Source organism: Pseudophryne corroboree, chromosome 8 (assembly GCF_028390025.1).
Source record: "Pseudophryne corroboree isolate aPseCor3 chromosome 8, aPseCor3.hap2, whole genome shotgun sequence".
Taxonomy (NCBI): Eukaryota; Metazoa; Chordata; class Amphibia; order Anura; family Myobatrachidae; genus Pseudophryne; species Pseudophryne corroboree.
Window position 1 is genome coordinate 411,723,501 of NC_086451.1, and position 23,542 is coordinate 411,747,042.

Here is a 23,542-nt window from a genome sequence, read left to right on the forward strand (position 1 = left end):
CCTCACAGCAGCACTCACACACCATGTAAGGACTACTACCCCTATACTGCTCCTTACCATCTCAGCAGCACTCACACACCATGTAAGGACTACTACCCCTATACAGCTCAATATCCTCACAGCAGCACTCACACACCATGTAAGGACTACTACCCCTATACTGCTCAATATCATCTCAGCACCACTCACACACCATGTAAGGACTACTACCCCTATACTGCTCAATATCATCTCAGCAGTGCTTACACACCATGTAAGGACTACTACCCCTATACTGCTCATTACCATCTCAGCAGCACTCACACACCATGTAAGGACTACTACCTCTATACTGCTCATTACCATCTCAGCAGCACTCACACACCATGTAAGGACTACTACCCCTATACTGCTCATTACCATCTCAGCAGCACTCACACACCATGTAAGGACTACTAACTTTATACTGCTCAATATAATCTAAGCAGTGCGGGTGCGATAACATTGCACACCGGTAATGCTATTACCACGGCGAGTAAGTCCCTACCTGCGCAGCGGCTGCGTGTGACATCACACCGCCACCGCAGCCCACCCACCACACGGTTCGGGCACGCCTGCATTGCCCGGACCGCGCCCCCCAAAACAGCGAGCGAACTCCGCCGGCCCGCCCAGCGAACGCCTCTGCCTGTCGATTGCTGGGCTGAGATGCCGATCGCTTCTCTAGCATGCAGATGCGCACTGCGGCGCATGCGCAGTTCAGACCTGACCGCCTGCTGTGGGAAAACGCACAGCAGCGATCAGGTCTCAATTAGCCCCCATGTAAGGACTACTACCTATATACTGCTCAATATCATCTCAGCAGCACTCACACACCATGTAAAGACTACTACCTATATACCGCTCAATATAATCTAGGCAGTGCTCACACACCATGTAAGGACTACTACCCCTATACTGCTCAATATCATCTCAGCAGCACTCACACACCATGTAAAGACTACTACCTATATACCGCTCAATATAATCTAGGCAGTGCTCACACACCATGTAAGGACTACTACCCCTATACTGCTCCTTACCATCTCAGCAGCACTCACACACCATGTAAAGACTACTACCTATATACCGCTCAATATAATCTAGGCAGTGCTCACACACCATGTAAGGACTGCTACACCTATACTGTACAATATGGACTCAGCAGTGACCTCACACCATGTAAAGACTACTAGCCTTATAATGCTCAATATCAGATCAGTTGCTCTCTCCCACCATGCAAGGACTAAAACTATTATAATATTTCTTGATATAATCTCAATTTAAAATGTTCACATAATATTAATGCAGCTACAGTTATACTTCTCAATATCACGTCAGAGTTTTTTTTACAGCTGTATAAACTACTACCCCTATGCAGAATTTGCACACAATATATAGACGGTATCCGGTCTCTAGGTTGACAGCGTCTAGGTCGACCACTATTGGTCGACAGTAAGTAGGTCGACATGAGGTTTTTTGTTTTTTACATTTTCATACTTAACGATCCACGCGGCTTATGATTGGGAATAGTAACCTGTGCTGAGCGTAGCAGAGCAAGGCACCTTACCCAAAGCATGTCAAGCGAAGCGAGCCATGTGAGGGGACACGGTGCACTAATTGGGGTTCCCGGTCACTGTACGGAGAAAACAACACCAAAAAAACATTAAAAACCTCATGTCGACCTAGACCATGTCAACCAATAGTTTTCAACCTAGTTACTGTCGACCCTCCATGCCACACCCTGTATGGACAACTCTCTCTACACTGCTCAAAATCATTTCAGCACAGCTCTGACACCATGTAAGGACCACAACCCCTATATTTACCAATATCTTGGCAGAAGAACAATCGCATATATACAGACTACTGTGCCGACACTTCTCAATATCATCTCAGCAGAGCTGCTGCCATTATAATTACTTGATATCATCTCAGCAGATAGATAGATCTACCGTATTATTAAAACCACCTGCCTAATATTGTGTAGGCACCCCTCCTGCTGCAGCAACTCAAGGTATAATGTGATATCTGTCACCAAGATGTCAGCAGCTGATCCTTTAAGTTGCGAGGTAGGGCCTCCATGGCTCGGACTTGTCCACCTAGCAGATGCTCATTTAGATTGAAATCTGGGGAATTTGGAGGACAAGTCAACACCTTGAACTCTTTGTCATGTTCCTCAAACCATTCCTGAACAATGTTTGCTGTGTGGCAGGGAGCATTATGCTGCTGAAAGAGGCACTGTGTATTGACACCTTTCAATCATAGCCTGCATTAACGTCAGCGGCTCTTTTGAGGGATCACACCAGACCGGCTAGCCTTCACTCCCCACACGCAGTCAGTCAGTCTTAGGTGCCTAGGACACTGTTGCCGGTTCACCGGTTGTCCTTCCTTGGACCATTTTTGGTAAGTACTAAACACTGTGTCCAGGGAACACCCCACAAGACCTGCCCGTTTGGAGATGCTCTGACCCAGTCGTCTAGCCATCCCACTTCTCAAAGTCATTCAGAGCCTATCGCTTGCCCATTATTCCTGCAACTGCAAGAATCGACTGCTCACTTGCTGCCTAGAATATCACACCCCTTGACAGGTGCCAGTGTAATAGGACACTCACTCAGTGTTATCCACTTCACCTGTCAGTGGTTTTAATGTGACAGGTGTATATATCTCATCTCACACGCGTTTTCTAGCCACATAGGGACTAATTCAGACTTGATCGCAAAAGCAAAATCTTTCTCTAATGGGCAAAATCATGGGCACTGCAGGGGAGGCAGATATAACATGTGCAGAGAGAGTTAGATTTGGATGGGTTATATTGTTTCTGTGCAGGGTAAATACTGGCTGCTTTATTTTTACACTACAAATCAGATTTCAGTTTGAACACACCACACCCATATCTAGCTCTCTCTGCACGTTATATCTGCCCCACCTGCAGCGCACATGGTTTTGCCCATTAAAGAAAATTTTTGCTGTTGCGATCAGGTCTGAATTAGGCCCATAGTCCACTATCTATGGACTGCTTAGTAACAAAGATGGTTTGGTCTGGAGCAGGTCTCATCTCGCTCAGATCTGACAATTTTGCCAACAAACTTCAAGGGGTCGATTCAATTCAGCGACAGTTGAATAGCGCCGGGAGTTAGCTCCTGACGCTATTCAATTCAGCTCAAGTTAAGTCGGCGAATGCCCGTTCTCGCGGACTTAACAGGTTGAATTGTCGGAAGAACGGGCATTCTCCGACTTAACTCCCCGCCGCAATGCTGATTCCCAACAGAATCGGCCTCGCGTCACACTTTTGTCGGGTTTCTTCTCTCATCCCCCGGGGGTGAGAGAAGAATTCCGGACAATTGAGAGTCATTTGTCGCTGTATTGAATAGCGCCGGGAGCTAATTCCCGGCGCTATTCAACTGTCAGTGAATTGAATCGAACCCTTGGTAAATTTCGAGTAAATTGGTCAGACAGCAATACATCTAGGCTAGCACAATGACTGGCAAATCCGATAATAATCCTGTAAGTGCATGACTCCACCAACCTGCGTGTCTGGTAATGGCACGGCATCCCCTGAAATCCATTTGTCATGGTTGCCCACATGATTTATGACCCACTGGGGGCTGTGTAGAACAAACAGACGCCGGGACCAGCCTAACCCGTCTAAAAGAAAACATCTACAGTAAATAGTTTATCCATACTGCGACGGGATTCACCAACTACTCACATTACACATTAAAGAATCAAAAATATATACAAGGTTTCCTCTGCACAAGCCTGTGATAGGCAAGTAATACTACATCCAGCTATGGGAGTTATTTTACCCGTTTCCGTTCAGGGAATTCATTTTCAGTGAGGGCTGTAAAACCTCCGCTCATAGCACGTAAGGAAATATCCTGCTGCAGTAAGACACAGGCAGGGAGATCGTAGAACGCGTTGGGATATAATGACTAGAAAGGGACAACATGTAATTCTATAATGATTATATAATACAGTTCCAGGGACACTCAGTGGGGCAGATGTATTAACCTGGAGTAGGCATAAGGAAGTGATAAACCAGTGATATGTGCAAGGTGAAGGCACCAGCCAATCAGCTCCAATATGTAAATTAACAGTTAGGAGCTGATAGGCTGGTGCGTTTATCACCTTGCACATATCACTGGTTTATCACTTCCTTATGCCGTCTCCAGGTTAATACATCTGCCCCACTGTTACATATAGAACAGGAACAAATACTTCTAGTACAGATATATAAAATGCTACTGTGCAGTTTACCAAACATCAGGGGGTGAACAAAATAATGTAGAAATCAGGAGCCTACAGACTTTTAGGGAGCCTGGAGGATGGGCATCAATGAAGAGGAATCCTAAGAATAGGGGTCACATTGGCTACCTAGCTCCAGGGATTTCTCCAGCCTGGCCATAGAGCTATATTAAGTCATAATGAGGGGATAATTCAACTCTTTCAGGCGCTGCTAAAATTAATGGGTACCCAGCAAAGCACTTGTTGCGCCCAAATAGACAGGGTTTAGCTGCGTATAGCTGTTAAACCCCGCTAAAGTCCTGGTTAGGGCGCCCAAACCACAGGCGTCACACACATTTCTTCTCACCAACTCAGGAGTGGGTATCTATTGGTGCTATTCAATTGGTTCTCCGACAGACGCTCATTAGCCACGGCAGTCACATGTTTTTCTCGCAGCCTCACGAGGTGCGAGAAAAAAAAAAAGTGTTAAAAAGTCTGTAGTTTGGGCACCCATTCCAGCTCTTTAGACGTGTTTAGTTGCTTTGCGCGGCTAAACCGGGAGCTGTCAGGCGCCTTAACTGGTAATTATCATCTGACCAGAGCAACAATTGAATAGCTCCGATAGATGCCTATTGCTATAGACACCCAGCAGGGGGCACAGTAAACAAGTGAATCAGCCCCAGAAAGGGCCAATTCGTTTATTTCGGGTGTCTATTGTTCACGTCTACACAGGACTGTTTAGACACCCAGACAATTGTCACAATTCAATTGTTGTTTGGGCACACATGCATATTGCACCCAAACAGATACAGTGTAGCCGCCTAAAATGGCTAAGCCCGTCTAAAGTCCTGCTTTGGGCGTCTAAACTCCCATTCGGACACCCAAAGTGCCAACTTAGCGCACATTTCTTATCACACCTCAGGAGGCTGCGATAAGAAATGTAATCTCTGCGGCTACCGGGCGTCTAAACAGAGCTACAATTCAATTGCTCTGTTTTGTGTCCCCTAGTGATAGCTGCGCAGTAAAACTATTGAATCAGCCCCAATATGTAATACCTTGTTATCTTTCACTGGAAAACATGCTACCTGCTTATTATTACACATTTCTAATGTCAGCCTAATGCAGTACATACATTTGACAATGGCAAATTACATTATGCCAAATTCAATTTTATTCTAATATACTGTATGGGAAAAAAAATAAAAAATCAGTCATCTCACAACACTGGAATTGTACAGGATTTTGCACAAGTCACACTGCAGCTTATAGGAATGTGCAGGTTGATTTGTTTTCTTTATTATGATCGTGGGATGTATCTCCCAGAGCTATCCAATTGACTGCATCATGCCCAACGCTTAACCCGGGAGGCAGTCTCCACCATGAGAATTGAATTCTCCCCATAGTTCTGGATATTTACATTAATTTACAACTGAGGGCTGATTGGAAAAATAAATAAAAATAAGAATTTACTTACCGATAATTCTATTTCTCGGAGTCCGTAGTGGATGCTGGGGTTCCTGAAAGGACCAAGGGGAATAGCGGCTCCGCAGGAGACAGGGCACAAAAAAGTAAAGCTTTTACCAGATCAGGTGGTGTGCACTGGCTCCTCCCCCTATGACCCTCCTCCAGACTCCAGTTAGGTACTGTGCCCGGACGAGCGTACACAATAAGGGAGGCAATTTGAATCCCGGGTAAGACTCATACCAGCCACACCAATCACACCGTACAACTTGTGATCTAAACCCAGTTAACAGTATGGTAACAGAAAGAGCCTCTTAAAGATGGCTCCTTAACAATATAACCCGAATTTGTTACAATAACTATGTACAGTATTGCAGATAATCCGCACTTGGGATGGGCGCCCAGCATCCACTACGGACTCCGAGAAATAGAATTATCGGTAAGTAAATTCTTATTTTCTCTATCGTCCTAAGTGGATGCTGGGGTTCCTGAAAGGACCATGGGGATTATACCAAAGCTCCCAAACGGGCGGGAGAGTGCGGATGACTCTGCAGCACCGAATGAGAGAATTCCAAGTCCTCTTTTGCCAGGGTATCAAATTTGTAGAATTTTACAAACGTGTTTTCCCCCGACCACGTAGCTGCTCGGCAGAATTGTAATGCCGAGACCCCTCGGGCAGCCGCCCAAGATGAGCCCACCTTCCTTGTGGAATGGGCCTTAACAGATTTAGGCTGTGGCAGGCCTGCCACAGAATGAGCAAGTTGAATTGTGTTACAAATCCAACGAGCAATCGTCTGCTTAGAAGCAGGGGCACCCAACTTGTTGGGTGCATATAGTATCAACAGCGAGTCAGATTTTCTGACTTCAGCCGTCCTTGAAATGTATATTTTTAAGGCTCTGACAACGTCCAACAACTTGGAGTCCTCCAAGTCGCCAGTGGCCGCAGGCACCACAATAGGTTGGTTCAGGTGAAACGCTGATACCACCTTAGGGAGAAAATGCGGACGAGTCCTCAGTTCTGCCCTATCCGAATGGAAGATTAGATAAGGGCTTTTATAAGATAAAGCCGCCAATTCAGATACTCTCCTGGCGGAAGCCAGGGCCAGTAACATAGTCACTTTCCATGTGAGATATTTAAAATCCACCTTTTTCAATGGTTCAAACCAATGGGATTTGAGGAAATCTAAAACTACATTTAGATCCCACGGTGCCACCGGAGGCACCACAGGAGGCTGTATATGCAGTACTCCTTTAACAAAAGTCTGTACCTCAGGAACTGAGGCCAATTCTTTTTGGAAGAATATTGACAGGGCCGAAATTTGAACCTTAATAGATCTCAATTTGAGACCCATAGACAATCCTGATTGTAGGAAATGTAGGAAACGACCCAGTTGAAATTCCTCCGTCGGAACACTCCGATCCTCGCACCACGCGACATATTTTCGCCAAATGCGGTGATAATGTTTCGCGGTGACTTCCTTCCTTGCCTTAATCAAGGTAGGAATGACTTCTTCTGGAATGCCTTTCCCTTTTAGGATCTGGCGTTCAACCGCCATGCCGTCAAACGCAGCCGCGGTAAGTCTTGAAAGAGACAGGGACCCTGTTGTAGCAGGTCCCTTCTCAGAAGTAGAGGGCACGGGTCGTCCGTGACCAACTCTTGAAGTTCCGGGTACCAAGTCCTTCTTGGCCAATCCGGAGCCACTAGTATTGTTCTTACTCCTCCTCACCGTATAATCTTCAATACCTTTGGTATGAGAGGCAGAGGAGGAAACACATATACTGATTTGTACACCCAAGGTGTTACCAGTGCGTCCACAGCTATTGCCTGTGGATCTCTTGACCTGGCGCAATACTTGTCCAGTTTCTTGTTGAGGCGAGACGCCATCATGTCTACCATTGGTCTTTCCCAACAGTTTACTAGCATGTGGAAGACTTCTGGATGAAGACCCCCCTCTCCCGGGTGAATATCGTGTCTGCTGAGGAAGTCTGCTTCCCAGTTGTCCACGCCCGGGAAGAACACTGCTGACAGTGCTATTACGTGATTCTCCGCCCAGCGAAGAATCTTGGTAGCTTCTGCCATTGCACTCCTGCTTCTTGTGCCGCCCTGTCTGTTTACATGGGCGACCGCCGTGATGTTGTCCGACTGAATCAACACCGGTTTTCCTTGCAGGAGTGGTTCCGCCTGGCTTAGAGCATTTTAGATTGCTCTTAGTACCAGAATGTTTATGTGAAGAGACTTTTCCAGGTTCGTCCATACCCCCTGGAAGTTTCTTCCTTGTGTGACTGCTCCCCAACCTCTCAGGCTGGCGTCCGTGGTCACCAGGATCAAATCCTGTATGCCGAATCTGCGGCCCTCCAATAGATGAGCCTTTTGCAACCACCACAGAAGATATACCCTTGTCCTTGGCGACAGGGTTATTCGCAGGTGCATCTGAGGATGCGACCCTGACCATTTGTCCAACAGATCCCTTTGGAAAATTCTTGCATGGAATCTGCCGAATGGAATTGCTTCGTAAAAAGCCACCATTTTTCCCAGGACTCTTGTGCATTGATGTACAGACACCTTTCCTGGTTTTAGGAGGTTCCTGACAGGTCGGATAACTCCTTGGCTTTTTCCTCGGGAAGAAAAACCTTTTTCTGAACCGTGTCCAGAATCATCCCTAGGAACAGCAGACGTATCGTCGGAAAACAGCTGCGATTCTTGGAATATTTAGAATCCAGTCGTGCCGTCGAAGAACTACTTTAGATAGTGCTCTTCCGACCTCCAACTGTTCTCTGGAACTTGCCCTTTTTAGGTCGTGCAAGTAAGGGATAATTTAGATGCCTTTTTTCTTTGAAGAAACATCTTTTCGGCCATTACCTTGGTAAAAAGGCCCGGGGTGCCGTGGATAATTCAAACGGCATCGTCTGAAACTGATATTGACAGTTCTGTACCACGAACCAGAGGTACCCTTGATGAGAAGGACAAAATTTGGACATGGAGGTAATCCTTGATGTCCAGGGACACCATATAGTCCCCTTTTTTCCGGTTCGCTATCACTGCTCTGAGTGACTTTATCTCGATTTGAACCTTTTATGTAAGTGTTCAAAACATTTTAGATTTAGACTATGTGTCACCAAGCCGTCTGGCTTCAGTACCACAATATAGTGTGGAAAAATAATACCCTTTTCCTTGTCGTAGGAGGGGTACTTTGATTATCACCTGCTGGATATACAGCTTGTGAATTGTTTCCAATGCTGCCTCCCTGTCGGAGGGAGCCGTTGGTAAAGCAGACTTCAGGAACCTGCGAGGAGAAGATGTCTCGACTCTCCAATCTTTACCCCTGGGATAATACTCGTACGATCTAGGGGTCAACTTGCGAGTGATCCCACTGCGCCCTGAGACTCTTGAGACTACCCCCCCACCTTGAGTCCGCTTGCACGGCCCCAGCGTCATGCTGAGGACTTGGCAGACGCGGTGGAGGGCTTCTTTTCCTGGGAAAGGGCTGCCTGCTGCAGTCTACTTCCCTTACCTCTATGTCTGGGCAGATATGACTGGCCTTTTGCCTGCATGCCCTCATGGGAAAGGAAAGATTGAGGCTGAAAAGACGGTGTCTTTTTTAGCTGAGATGTAACTTGGGGTAAAAAAGGTTGGATTTCCCAGCTGTTGCTGTGGTCCCCAGGTCCGATGGACCGACCCCCAAATAACTCCTTCCCTTTATACAGCAATACTTCCATCTGCCGTATGGGATCTGTATCACCTGACCACTGTCGTGTCCCTGACATCTTCTGGGAGATATGGACAACGCACTTATCTTGATGCCAGAGAGCAAATATCCCTCTGTGCATCTCACATACATATATATAGAATGCATCCTATTAAATGCTGTACATGAATAAAATATTTTCAGTCAGGGAATCCGACCAAGCCAACCCAGCACTGCATCTCCAGGCTGATGGCGATCGCTGGTCGCAGTATAACCACCGTATGTGTGTATATACTTTTTAGGATATTTTTCCAGCTTCCTATCAGCTGGCTCCTTGAGGGCGGCCGTATCTGGAGACGGTAACGCCACTTGATAAGCGTGTGAGCGCCTTATCACCCTAAGGGGTGTTTCCCAACGTACCCTAATTTCTGGCGGGAAAGGGTATAACGCCAATATTTGCTATCGGGGTAACCCTACGCATCATCACACACTTCATTTTATTTTATCTGATTCAGGAAAAACTACAGGTAGTTTTTTCACTCCCACATAATACCCTTTCTTGTGGTACTTGTAGTATCAGAAACACGTAACACCTCCTTCATTGCCCTTAACGTGTGGCCCTAATGAGAAATACGTTTGTTTATTCACCGTCGACACTGTATTCAGTGTCCGTGTCTGTGTCTGTGTCGACCGACTGAGGTAAATGGGCGTTTTTTTAAAAAACCCCTGACGGTGTTTCTGAGACGCCTGGACCGGTCCTAATAGATTGTCGGCCGTCTCATGTCGTCAACCGACCTTGCAGCGTGTTGACATTCTCACGTAATTCTCTAAATAAGCCATCCATTCCGGTGTCGACTCCCTAGAGAGTGACATCACCATTACAGGCAATTTCTCCGCCTCCTCACCAACATCGTCCTCATACATGTCGACACACACGTACCGACACACAGCACACACACCGGGAATGCTCTGACAGAGGACAGGACCCACTAGCCCTTTGGGGAGACAGAGGGAGAGTCTGCCAGCACACACCAAAAACGCTATAATTATATAGGGACAACCTTATATAAGTGTTTCTCCCTTATAGCATCTTTTATATATATACAATATCGCCAAAATCAGTGCCCCCCCTCTCTGTTTTAACCCTGTTTCTGTAGTGCAGTGCAGGGGAGAGCCTGGGAGCCTTCTCTCCAGCTTTTCTGTGAGAGAAAATGGCGCTGTGTGCTGAGGAGATAGGCCCCGCCCCTTTTTCGGCGGGCTCGTCTCCCGCTATTTTTGAAGTTAGGCAGGGGTTAAATATCTCCATATAGCCTCTGTGGGCTATATGTGAGGTATTTTTTGCCTCTAATAAGGTTTTTATTTGCCTCTCAGAGCGCCCCCCCCAGCGCTCTGCACCCTCAGTGACTGTTGTGTGAAGTGTGCTGAGAGGAAAATGGCGCACAGCTGCAGTGCTGTGCGCTACCTTTATGAAGACTCAGGAGTCTTCAGCCGCCGATTTTGGACCTCTTCTCTCTTCAGCGTCTGCAAGGGGGCCGGCGGCGCGGCTCCGGTGACCATCCAGGCTGTACCTGTGATCGTCCCTCTGGAGCTAGTGTCCAGTAGCCAAGCAGCAAATCCACTCTGCACGCAGGTGAGTTCACTACTTCTCCCCTAAGTCCCTCGTTGCAGTGATCCTGTTGCCAGCAGGACTCACTGTAAAGTAAAAAACCTAAGCTAAACTTTCTCTAAGCAGCTCTTTAGGAGAGCCACCTAGATTGCACCCTTCTCGTTCGGGCACAAAATCTAACTGGAGTCTGGAGGAGGGTCATAGGGGGAGGAGCCAGTGCACACCACCTGATCTGGTAAAAGCTTTACTTTTTTGTGCCCTGTCTCCTGCGGAGCCGCTATTCCCCTTGGTCCTTTCAGGAACCCCAGCATCCACTTAGGACGATAGAGAAATAAAGCTATACATTTGTCTGTCATGCATTTGTTTGCTGGAATCGAGGTAATGCGACTTTATATTACTGTATATGTGATATCACTGTATACATCACTGGTAACATGTCCCTAGAGCACAGGTTCTCAAACTCGGTCCTCAGGAGCCCACACAGTGCATGTTTTGCAGGTAACCCAGCAGGTGCACAGGTGTATTAATTACTCACTGACACATTTTAAAAGGTCCACAGGTGGAGCTAATTATTTCACTTGTGATTCTGTTAGGAGACCTGCAAAACATGCACTGTGTGGGGTCCTGAGGACAGAGTTTGAGAACCTGTGCCCTAGAGCATAGGTCTGCAAACTCGGTCCTCATTACCCCACACAGCGCATGTTTTGCAGGTCACCCAGCAGGTGAACAGGTGTATTAATTACTCACAGACACATTTTAAAAGGTCCACACGTGAAGTTAATTATTTCACTTGTGATTCTGTGAGGAGACCTGCAAAACATGCACTGTGTAGGGTAATGAGGACAGAGTTTGAGAACCTGTGCCCTAGAGCAGGCATTCCCAACCACGGTCCTCAAGGCACACCAACAGTGCAGGTTTTAGTGATATCCAGGCTGAAGCACAGATGGTTAAATCAAAATAACTGAGCTATTAATTAAGTCACCTGTGCTGAAGCCTGGATATCACTAAAACCTGCACTGTAAGTGTGCCTTGAGGACCGTGGTTGGGAATGCCTGCACTAGAGTATACTGATCAGTCCTATACACCAGATCACCAGGATGCAGAGATGTAGTGATATCACTGTATACATCACTGGTAACATGTCACCTAGAGTATAGTGATCAGTCCTATACACCAGATCACCAGGACACAGAGAGGTAGCGATATCACTGTATACATCACTGGTAACAGGTCACCTAGAGTATAGTGATCAGTCCTATACACCAGGACACAGAGAGGTAGTGATATCACTGTATACATCACTAGTAACATATCACCTAGAGTATAGTGATCAGTCCTATACACCAGATCACAGAGAGGTAGTGATATCACTGTATACATCACTGGTAACATGTGTCACCTAGAGTATAGTGATCAGTCCTATACACCAGATCACCAGGACACAGAGAGGCAGTGATATCACTGTATACATCACTAGTAACAGGTTACCTAGAGTACAGTGATCAGTCCTATACACCAGATCACCAGGACACAGAGAGGTAGTGATATCACTGTATACATCACTGGTAACATGTCACCTAGAGTATAGTGATCAGTCCTATACACCAGATCACCAGGACACAGAGGTAGTGATATCACTGTATACATCACTGGTAACATGTCACCTAGAGTATAGTGATCAGTCCTATACACCAGATCACCAGGACACAGAGAGGTAGTGATATCACTGTATACATCACTGGTAACATGTCACCTACAGTATAGTGATCAGTCCTATACACCAGATCACCAGGACACAGAGAGGTAGTGATATCACTGTATACATCACTGGTAACATGTGTCACCTACAGTATAGTGATCAGTCCTATACACCAGATCACCAGGACACAGAGAGGTAGTGATATCACTGTATACATCACTGGTAACATGTGTCACCTACAGTATAGTGATCAGTCCTATACACCAGATCACCAGGACACAGAGGTAGTGATATCACTGTATACATCACTAGTAACAGATCACCTAGAGTATAGTGATCAGTCCTATACACCAGATCACCAGGACACAGAGAGGTAGTGATATCACTGTATACATCACTGGTAACATCTCACCTGCAGTATAGTGATCAGTCCTATACACCAGATCACCAGGACACAGAGGTAGTGATATCACTGTATACATCACTAGTAACAGATCACCTAGAGTATAGTGATCAGTCCTATACACCAGATCACCAGGACACAGAGAGTTAGTGATATCACTGTATACATCACTGGTAACATGTCACTGAGTATAGTGATCAGTCCTATACACCAGATCACCAGGACACAGAGATGTAATACTATCACTGCATACATCACTGGTAACATGTCACCTAGAGTACAGTGATCAGTCCTATACACCAGATCACCAGGACACAGAGAGGTAGTGATATCACTGTATACATCACTGGTAACATGTCACCTAGAGTATAGTGATCAGTCCTATACACCAGATCACCAGGACACAGAGAGGTAGTGATATCACTGTATACATCACTGGTAACATGTCACCTGCAGTATAGTGATCAGTCCTATACACCAGGACACAGAGAGGTAGTGATATCACTGTATACATCACTGGTAACATGTCACCTAGAGTATAGTGATCAGTCCTATACACCAGATCACCAGGACACACAGAGGTAGTGATATCACTGTATACATCACTGGTAACATGTCACCTAGAGTATAGTGATCAGTCCTATACACCAGATCACCAGGACGCAGAGAGGTAGTGATATCACTGTATACATCACTGGTAACGTCACCTAGAGTGTAGTGATCAGTCCTATACACAAGATCACAGAGAGGTAGTGATATCACTGTATACATCACTGGTAACATGTCACCTACAGTATAGTGATCAGTCCTATACACCAGATCACCAGGACACAGAGGTAGTGATATCACTGTATACATCACTGGTAACATGTCACCTAGAGTATAGTGATCAGTCCTATACACCAGATCACCAGGACACAGAGAGGTAGTGATATCCCTGTATACATCACTGATAACATGTCACCTTGGGGTCGATTCTATTCGGCAACTAATGAATAGCGCCGGGAATTAGCTCCCGACGCTATTCAATTCAGCAACTAGTTACGTCGGCGATGGCCCGTTCTCGCCGACAAAACAGGTTGAATTGTCGGGAGAACGGGCATTCTCCGACTTAACTCCCCGGCGCGAGGCTGATTCCCGACAGAATCAGCCTCGCGCCGGCCGCGAGGCAGCACTTTTGTCGGGTTTCTCTTCTCATCCCCCGGGGATGAGAGAAGAATTCCCGACAATTGCAGGTAATTAGTTGCTGAATTGAATAGCGTCGGGAGCTAATTCCCGGCGCTATTCAATAGTTGCCGAATAGAATCGACCCCCTAGAGTATAGTGATCAGTCCTATACACCAGATCACCAGGACACAGAGAGGTAGTGATATCACTGTATACATCACTGGTAACATGTCACCTAGAGTACAGTGATCAGTCCTATACACCAGATCACCAGATCACAGAGAGGTAGTGATATCACTGTATACATCACTGGTAACATGTGTCACCTAGAGTATAGTGATCAGTCCTATACACCAGATCACCAGGACACAGAGAGGTAGTGATATCACTGTATACATCACTGGTAACATGTCACCTAGAGTATAGTGATCAGTCCTATACACCAGATCACCAGGACACAGAGAGGTAGTGATATCACTGTATACATCACTGGTAACAGGTCACCTGCAGTATAGTGATCAGTCCTATACACCAGATCACCAGGACGCAGCGAGGTAGTGATATCCCTGTATACATCACTGGTAACATGTCACCTACAGTATAGTGACCAGTCCTATACACCAGATCACCAGGACACAGAGAGGTAGTGATATCCCTGTATACATCACTGGTAACAGGTCACCTGCAGTATAGTGATCAGTTATACAGAGGGAATTCCATTAGACCTGGGAAGTTACAGTGTGTGAGAAAAGGTGGTAGGCTTCTTTTTGGGTCTGCTCAAATTCTAAAAGAAATCCCATTCACTGCATCCCGCGGGCTGCATTCTGGGCTAATTCAATAGTTCCAGGGGATCAACTAGCCTGCTGTAAATTAACAAGGCTAAGTGACGTCCCCCCTACTGTATATACTGGAATTGGCAGCTATAAAACAGACCATCCAGGTGACTAAACACTTAATATATACCACTCCCTTTCCAGCAGAATACGATGCATTAAAATGACAGCTGGGAAACAGGGAAAAACTTAATCAGGGCCACATTTAGTCTGTGGGCTGCCTGACGTCTACCGCGGGCATGAACGTTTTAGTGTGACAGCAATTCAGAGGAGCCCTGGCAATATTACACATTTGTAAATGGGATTCTGAAAGTCCCATACGCCTCCTATGCCATCCTACCCTATGGAAGATTTCTATTGGTCAATAATGCTCAATGTATGTCTATCAACAGACTGAACTGGCCACAGAATTACCAACAACTGGATTTCATATATTTAAAAAAAAAAATGACGCTAATATCTGCATAGTGACATGATCTATACAGTCAGGTCACATCACAGGTCATAAAGAGAACTGCCTGCAGGAATAATGCAATAGGTAAAGGCCTGCTGTCATATCAAGTGCAGACCAATTAACAGACCTGTGATAACACAAGGAAGAGGCATGTGGCCACAGAACTAACGGAGATTGGCAAGGAGAAACATGGTAGGGGAAAAACACCAAGACACACATGTGGTCACGTGGGCATATTGAGGAATACACAGAACCAAAAGGTACATTGTGGTATACCTAATAGCAAGCAACAAACGTGAGCTCATTGCACAAAACCAAAAAGACCAATACAAGAGGCACAGAACGGCATAAAACAGAACCAAGGGACAAGTTAGGAGGCACAGATCAGAACACAAAGGGGTCAATTCAATTCAGCGCAGATTGAATAGCGCCGGGAGGGAACTTCCGAAGGTATTGATTTCAGCCCAATGTGATGTCCGACAAGAAGATTTCTTCTCGCACCCCTCCGGGGGTGGGAGCAGAAATCAGACAAAAGTACTGGCGCAATGCTGTTTTCTGCCCTTAGCACAGCAGAAACTGGGGCAGATTTATTAAACCTGGTGAAGTGATAAATTGCATGGTGATAAAGTACCAGCCAATCAGCTCCTAACTACCATGTCACAGGGTGGGTTTGAAAAATGACAGTTATGAGCTGACTTGCTGGTGCTTTATCACCTTTGACTTTATCACTTCACCAGGCTTAATAAATCTGCCCCACAGTATCGTGACGGGAATTTCAGTCGGGGAATGATGGTTCTCGCAACTAAACATCCTGTCTAGTCTGCAAGAACTTTCCTTCTCCGACATAACAGCGCACTGAATTGAATAGCACCAGGAGCTCCGTCCAGGAGCAATTCAATCCGAGCTGTATTGAATTGATGCCAAAGAACCATGGGATAAGACGCGCACACAACATAGAATCATGGGAAAAGATGGATGGCACAGGTCAGCGCATACAGATCCAAGGGGCAAGACAGGCGGGAGACCACACACAGAACCACGTGACAAGGCAGGCGGCACAAGTCAGCACGCACAGAACCACGTGAGAAGACAAGATGATGGATAGCACAGGTCACTACACACAGGGGGTCATTCCGAGTTGATCGCTCACTAGCTATTTTTTGCAGTGCTGCGAACAGATAGTCGCCGCCGATAGGGGAGTGAATTTTCGCTTTGCAAGTGTGCGAACGCATGTGCAGCCAAGCGGTACAAAAATGTTTTGTGCAGTTTCTGAGTAGCTCAGAACTTACTTAACTGCTGCGATCACTTCAGCCTGTTCTTGCCCGGAAATTATGTCAGACACCCGCCCTGCAAACGCTTCGACAGGCCTGCATTTTTACAACCACTGTCAATCTCCTTGCGATTGGCTGTGCGAATGGATTCTTCGTAAAATCCATCGCTCAGCAACGATCCGCTTTGTACTCGTACGACGCGCCTGCACATTGCTTTGCATACGCATGCGCAGTTCTGACCTGATCGCAGCGAAAAATCCTAGCATGCGATCAGGTCGGAATGACCCCCACAGAACCAAGAGACAAGATGGGCAACACAGCACGGCACATACAGACTGGAAAAGAGGGTGTGCGGGAAAAGCAACGCACAATCCAAAAATGCAGGCCTACAGGCACGGCCAGAACCAAGAAACACTTGTGGGTACACAGTGATATTTACTACACTTACACAGCACTCCAAAAATAGGGTACTATTCTCACTGAGAAGTTGCTGGAAATATACAGACCCAGGCCACATACATTCATTTACATTCTCAATGTTGTTAATTCTCTGAAACATTCATTGCTCCTGTAATACATATATTGCATATGTCACGTAACACACACAAACGCACATCAGCAAGCCACTGCAGCTATACAGACAGAAATGTTTGCCATATAGGAGTCCTGACATTCCTGGCCTGCCTGTGTGCAGCTTCTAAGAGCCTGCATTGTATGCCTTGTATTTATTTATATAAAAGGATCCAGCCACACGCAGGTGTTTATCCTGGACATGTCCCTACTACATGCATCAATTACCCACTATACAGACTTCACAACACATATGTCAGATCAACACATAGTACAGACTAAACGATCAAACCATATTATATTATATTAAGGACACAGCACAGGGCCAATGCAGAACTGGAAGCACAATTACGTTACTCAAAACAACTGCGCTTTTCCGCACAGCTGTGTGCCTCAGCATCATATAATACAAGGCATAATCATCACTGTGTGTTTGTACCTGTCCTACAGTGGCTACAAAATTGACTACTAACACGTGTAAGCAGGCTTATGTGCTGGTCTGCGGAGACGCGTTTGGGTGAACACTAAACTTTGCCTACAACGAGAACGCCCCCTGTCCCCCCAGTTCCGCTACTTGGACAGTAAGGTTTGATAAATATACAATAAGGGTCTGCATAGCAGCCTATACGCATGTTCCCCTTCTGAGCATTCACACAAGATACACAAACGAGCATCTGCCTCAGAACAGAACACAAGTCACACAAATGATGTAGAGATACAGGACATTCTACTGATCACTCCGTATTACACAGAGTATATGTACACCCCGGCAGTCCAGGCTCTACGTTGCTCATATGGCACCACACTGACACACAGGGGGTGGCTCATTAAGTGTAAGCTCCCATTCTAGGCTTGTGTGATGTGCTTCTGCACACATTCTCAGCAATCAGGGCATCCTATAGGAACATATAGCAAAAGGCTACAATGGGAGCTCATGCTTAATTGAATCGGACTCCATACAGCCCAGGGGATGCGGTTAATTTGCCGGCTGATGGGATCCTAGCGGTCAGGATACCAACGCTGGAATCCCGATAGCCGGAATACCTGCGCAACAGGGCTATTCCCACTTGTGTGTGTCCACGACCCCCATAGAGGGGGAATGGATCCTGTGGCAAGGGCAGCGAGTCCGCAAGGGGACTCTTAGCGCTCGCCCCACTGTCGGCATTCTGGTGGGCGGGATGCCGCTGTTGGGATACTGACAGCAGGCATCCCATCCGCCGGCAAATCATATGTAATCTCGGCCCAGATGTCATACGGAATATTGCGCAGAAATATACAACAGACTCCACAATTCATACATCGTATTATACAGACACTGCTGATGCACTCATTCACCTACCATATAACAGACTCCACAATTTATACATACTATAAGGCAGAGGTTCTCAAACTCGGTCCTCGGGGGCCCACACAGTGCATGTTTTGCAGGTCTCCTCACAGAATCACAAGTGAAATAATTAGCTCCACCTGTGGACCTTTTATAATGCGTCAGTGAGTAATTAATACACCTGTGCACCTGCTGGGTTACCTGCAAAACATGCACTGTGTGGGTCCCCGAGGACAGAGTTTGAGAACCTCTGCTATAAGGGGACGATTCATTTGTTAGGCGGGAATTTAGGCACTCAGCCTGGGAGCTATTCAATTAATTCCTGTGATGGCCACTTTTTCACATGGGATTAGTCACGTTAAGCAACTTTCTCCTGCACTAAATTCGCCACTTGCAGCCAGCCCTGAGGCACTAATTAACTCAGAGTTCTGCTCGCAGCTCAGGAGGGTGTGATAAGAAATCCACAGTAAATGCAGCCTCCGGGCTGGTCATGCACATCAGCTGAATAGCTACCAGGCACTTTATACAGGGGCTAAAATTCCCACGAAGAATTGATTTGCCCCATAAGAACACAATACATACTACAATTCACACTCCATGGGGTCGATTCAATTCGGCAACAGTTGAATAGCGACGACTGACCCTCAATTGTCGGGAATTCGTCTCTCATCCCCGGGGGATGAGAGAAGAAACCCGACAAAAGTGCTGCCGCGCGGCCGGCGCGAGGCTGATTCTGTCGGGAATCAGCATCGCCGCGGGTAGTTAAGTCGGAGAATGCCCGTTCTCCCAACAAAACTACCTGTTAAGTCGGCGAGAACGGGCCATCGCCGACTTAACTGGAGCTGAATTGAATAGCGTCGGGAGCTAATTCCCGGCGCTATTCAACTGTTGCCGAATTGAATCGACCCCCATGATTCACACAATGTTATACGGACACACAATATCTATAAGACAGCACTGGCTCTGTGCTCAAGGCACCCCAACAGTTCAGGTTTTAAGGCTATCCACCAGTGATTTAATCAGTAGCTCAGTCGAATTGATTTAACCTTCTTCAGTTGAGCATTGGGTATCTTGAGGACCAAGTTTTGGAAACACTGCTATAGAGGAAACCTGACATCTAAAAGAGGTATTTTACACTTACTGGCGGCACTTATATAATCTCAACTTTACTGATCGGAGGCTGTCACCAAAGCATCTCAAAGTCAAGAGCACAGAGGTAATGCTATTGCAGAAATGCATACTGTAGACGGTTGTTAAAGTGAGAAATGCAAAGAGATAAAATATGATTTCTATTAACAGGGCAATTTCTGTCTGTGACTAGGGATGTGACGTCGGAGAATCGGCAACATTCAGGCAATGACCCTTTTTGCTGTTACAAACAATCTTGACCCATATTTCTTTTGTTTTGCAAAGAAAGTAACTGAACACGTCAGATGCTACCACCAAGAATGTACTACTAGTAATGCCCGAACAACCCCCCAAAAGGTATACGTTCAGGATCCTGGCTGTTGGTGTGTAATTCCGACTGTCAACATACCGACGCTGGGATACAGACAGCCGGGATCCCAAAGGCAAGTATAGCTGGGAGGGTTATAGGCCCTACACACTGGGCGATCTGACTGCAAGATATGAACGAGATACCGTTCGTATCATGCGGTGTGGAGGCAACAGCGATGACCGATGCGTGGGCCCGCGCTCGTTCATCGCTGGTGCCCCGTCGGCTGTGCATGCAGGCCAATATGGACGATCTCGTCCATATTTGCCTGCACTTCTATAGAGTCGGGTGGAGAGAAGAAACTTTACTCCCCCCCCCCCCCCCATCCCGCCGCGTCACCTGTTGGCCGCCGGGCAGCTCGGCGGCGGATCGGTCAATGTGTAGGGCCCTTTAGGGGGTAGGTTTAGGCTGCGGCTCCCACACACACACACACACACAGTCACTTTTTAGTATAGGGTACTGAAGTATAAATTATACACAAGGAGGGTAACTCAATTCAAAGCGATGTGCCAGTGGGCATTATGGCGATGCCCAAAATGTGCACATACCAGCCTTTTACAGTAGTGCCGATACTAAGTTTTCCCTCCCAAAATAGCGGACATACGCACAGCCAGACACTGTCACGATGTTGCAAGCACATTGCATTGAATTACCCCCAAAGTCTACACCCCAGCACAGGGGTTTGGCATGCGGACGACATTCACTGCGGTCAGTTCAATTTGCTGACAGTTGAATAGCGCCAGGAATTAGCTCCCATCGCTATTCAATTCTGCTCATGTTAAGTCGGCAAATGCCCTTTCTCCCGGACTCAACAGGTCGATTTGTTGGGAGAACAGGCATTCTTCGACTTAACTGCGCGGCGCGATACAGATTCCCGACAGAATCAGCCTCGCGCCAGCACTTTTATCAGATTTCTGCTCTCACCCCCCACCCCGGGGTGCGAGAGGAATTCCCGACAATAAAGTGTCACATGGCGCTGTATTGAATAGCGCCGGTAGCTAATTCCCGGCGCTATTCAACTGTCAGCAAAATGAATTGACCCCACTGTGTGTACAGTGAGTATATCACCCTCACAATGTCGCCACTGGGACCCTAAATGGGTTTAATGACCTTTACAGCATTTTACCTGTGCAGGTGCGATAGCTTTAAATATTCAGCTTACCGGCATATTTAATGTTCTAACACACGCATGGGTAAACTGCTGTATAGATCATTAAACCCATGACATACTGACTGTACACATAGCGAGTGTCATCTCCTGCACTCGAATATGATATTTTTAAAATACGGATCACCGATCATTGTTGGCAGCAGATAGATGAATGAGCGGTTCTGGAAGGTAATCTGGGAATTGGGGCTCAGATGTATGGGGGGGGGGCATTAGACTGAGGGGAGAGATTTAATTTACTGCAATGTGCCGCCGCGTGTTGCCCGGGCACACTGCGATGGAATACATTATTCCAACTTTGCCAATTTTTCTGCACACCTCTATGCGATGCAAGGGAAAATTGGTTGTAGTTGCGGCAACAAGGTGCCAGTGTTCTGACCACTCTAGTGGCTCCATCTCCTGGAAACTAATTCCCCCTAAGCTTCACTAATAAGAAGTATGAACAGTTTAAACACTGGCGGGGGGTACAATTGTCACCGCACACTGTTTGCAGTCCTCTCTTTATGATATGACCATAATACCAGGGCAGCACAGACAGTGTAATGGTTAGCATTACTGCCTCACGGCACTGAAGTCATGGGTTCAATTCCCACCATGGCCCTAACTGTGTGGAGTTTGTATATTCTCCCCGTACTTGCGTGGGTTTCCTCCGGGTGCTCCGGTTTCCTCCCACAATCCAAAAATATACTGGTAGGTTAATTGGCTCCCAACATAAATTAACCCTAGTGTGAATGTGTCTGTGTGAACATGTGATAGGGAATATAGAGTGTAAGCTCTACTGGGGGCAGGGACTGCTGTGAATGGGTAAGTATTCTCTGTACAGCGCTGCGGAATATGTGTGCGCTATATAAATAACTGGTAATAGTAAATAATAATACATCCCTTCCACATTTTCTACAGATCAACATTTTCATTCAATCACCAAACTCCAGAGACAACATTAAACGGACACAAATCAGCTTGAGAGTTCACCAGCAATGATGCAGTTTTGCATCCAGTATATGGGTGGTGGGGGACAAGTGCAACACCCCAAACCCAGTTATGTTTGGTAGTGCCCTGCTTTGTCCTCATATGAACTTTGCCCCAAGTACATCATTTCTGAGCAATATAAGCACCACAGATCATTAGCTCAAAGCTGTCACAATACCCCCGGCTCCCAATCCCAATGTTTTCCCTCATATACTCACCATAGTACACCTGTGATAATTTTTTTTCTTTTTCAGTGACAGAGTGCCAACATACACTGTAGCAACGTTCACTAATGAATGTACATGAAAGGAAAAAAATTAGGCCACTTGGATTTAGATACTATCAAAACACAAACACTACAGGACCTCAGTATGCCACCACAAAAACAAACATAAATAAGTTATAGCACAGCAAAATGTATAACTGATATGAAAAAAAAAAAAACATTTACCTACAAGAACGCCATGGTGATGTACCTCAAAGGAAAATTTTGATTCTCTTCTTATAAATGACAGGTCACCTTAATATGGCATTAGCAGTTTATGTCTGATACTTTATCTAGTTGAATATCCTCACACTCACTAACTGGATAGGATGCTGAAAACTACATACAACAAATACATCAACATGACATGTAAAAAAATGGCTTATCATACAGAAATTCTCTCTCCGTCCCCATATCAGGTGAGTTTGGGAGATGATAATATGCAAGTCGGGGGGGGGGGACTTCCAGTCCCTCAATCTTACTGACAAGACATACATATTATATTGTATGCAGCCCCCTCCAAATGCAAGTGTTACAAAAAAAGAAAGGAAGATCCCCCTCTGCAAACACCTGAAAACAAAAAGTCAGGAGAGTGCTTCCATTACACAGGATTTCTGGGGCATAATATATATATATATATATATATATATATATATATAGTGTGATTTGTTTGCAGTGAGTGCAGGGGAACCTCTCCTCTTACATCATACAGGATCTCTGGGTACAGTGCAATCGCAGCAATGGGGCCCCTGTATCACCAGTACCAAGACACCCATCTTTATGCATTTGTATAATATATATATTTATATGCATTTGTATAATATTATATATATATATATATATATATATATATATATATATATATATATATATATATATCTATCTATCACATACATACAACCCCAGAGAGTGCAGGGGAACCTCTC

At 46.0% G+C, this 23,542-nt stretch overlaps 1 protein-coding gene across 9 annotated transcripts in view; it reads right to left on the reverse strand.

Moving 5' to 3' along the window:
• BICRA (BRD4 interacting chromatin remodeling complex associated protein) overlaps window positions 1-23,542 on the reverse strand; it is a 132,341-nt gene that overhangs the window by 107,889 nt on the left and 910 nt on the right. For 3 of the 9 annotated variants that reach the window (XM_063937861.1, XM_063937862.1, XM_063937853.1), the window contains exons 2-3: window positions 22,570-22,640; window positions 3,545-3,663 (exon numbers count right to left, since the gene is read on the reverse strand). The exons of 1 other annotated variant lie outside the window; for it this stretch is intronic. In XM_063937861.1, coding sequence (XP_063793931.1) covers window positions 3,545-3,584 — 40 coding nt within the window. In that variant the 5' untranslated portion in view covers window positions 3,585-3,663; window positions 22,570-22,640. Of the gene's footprint in view, window positions 1-3,544; window positions 3,664-22,569; window positions 22,641-22,802; window positions 22,956-23,542 lie in introns of all 9 variants that reach the window. 5 more of the 9 variants (XM_063937854.1, XM_063937857.1, XM_063937859.1 and 2 more) reach the window with 5 other exon arrangements.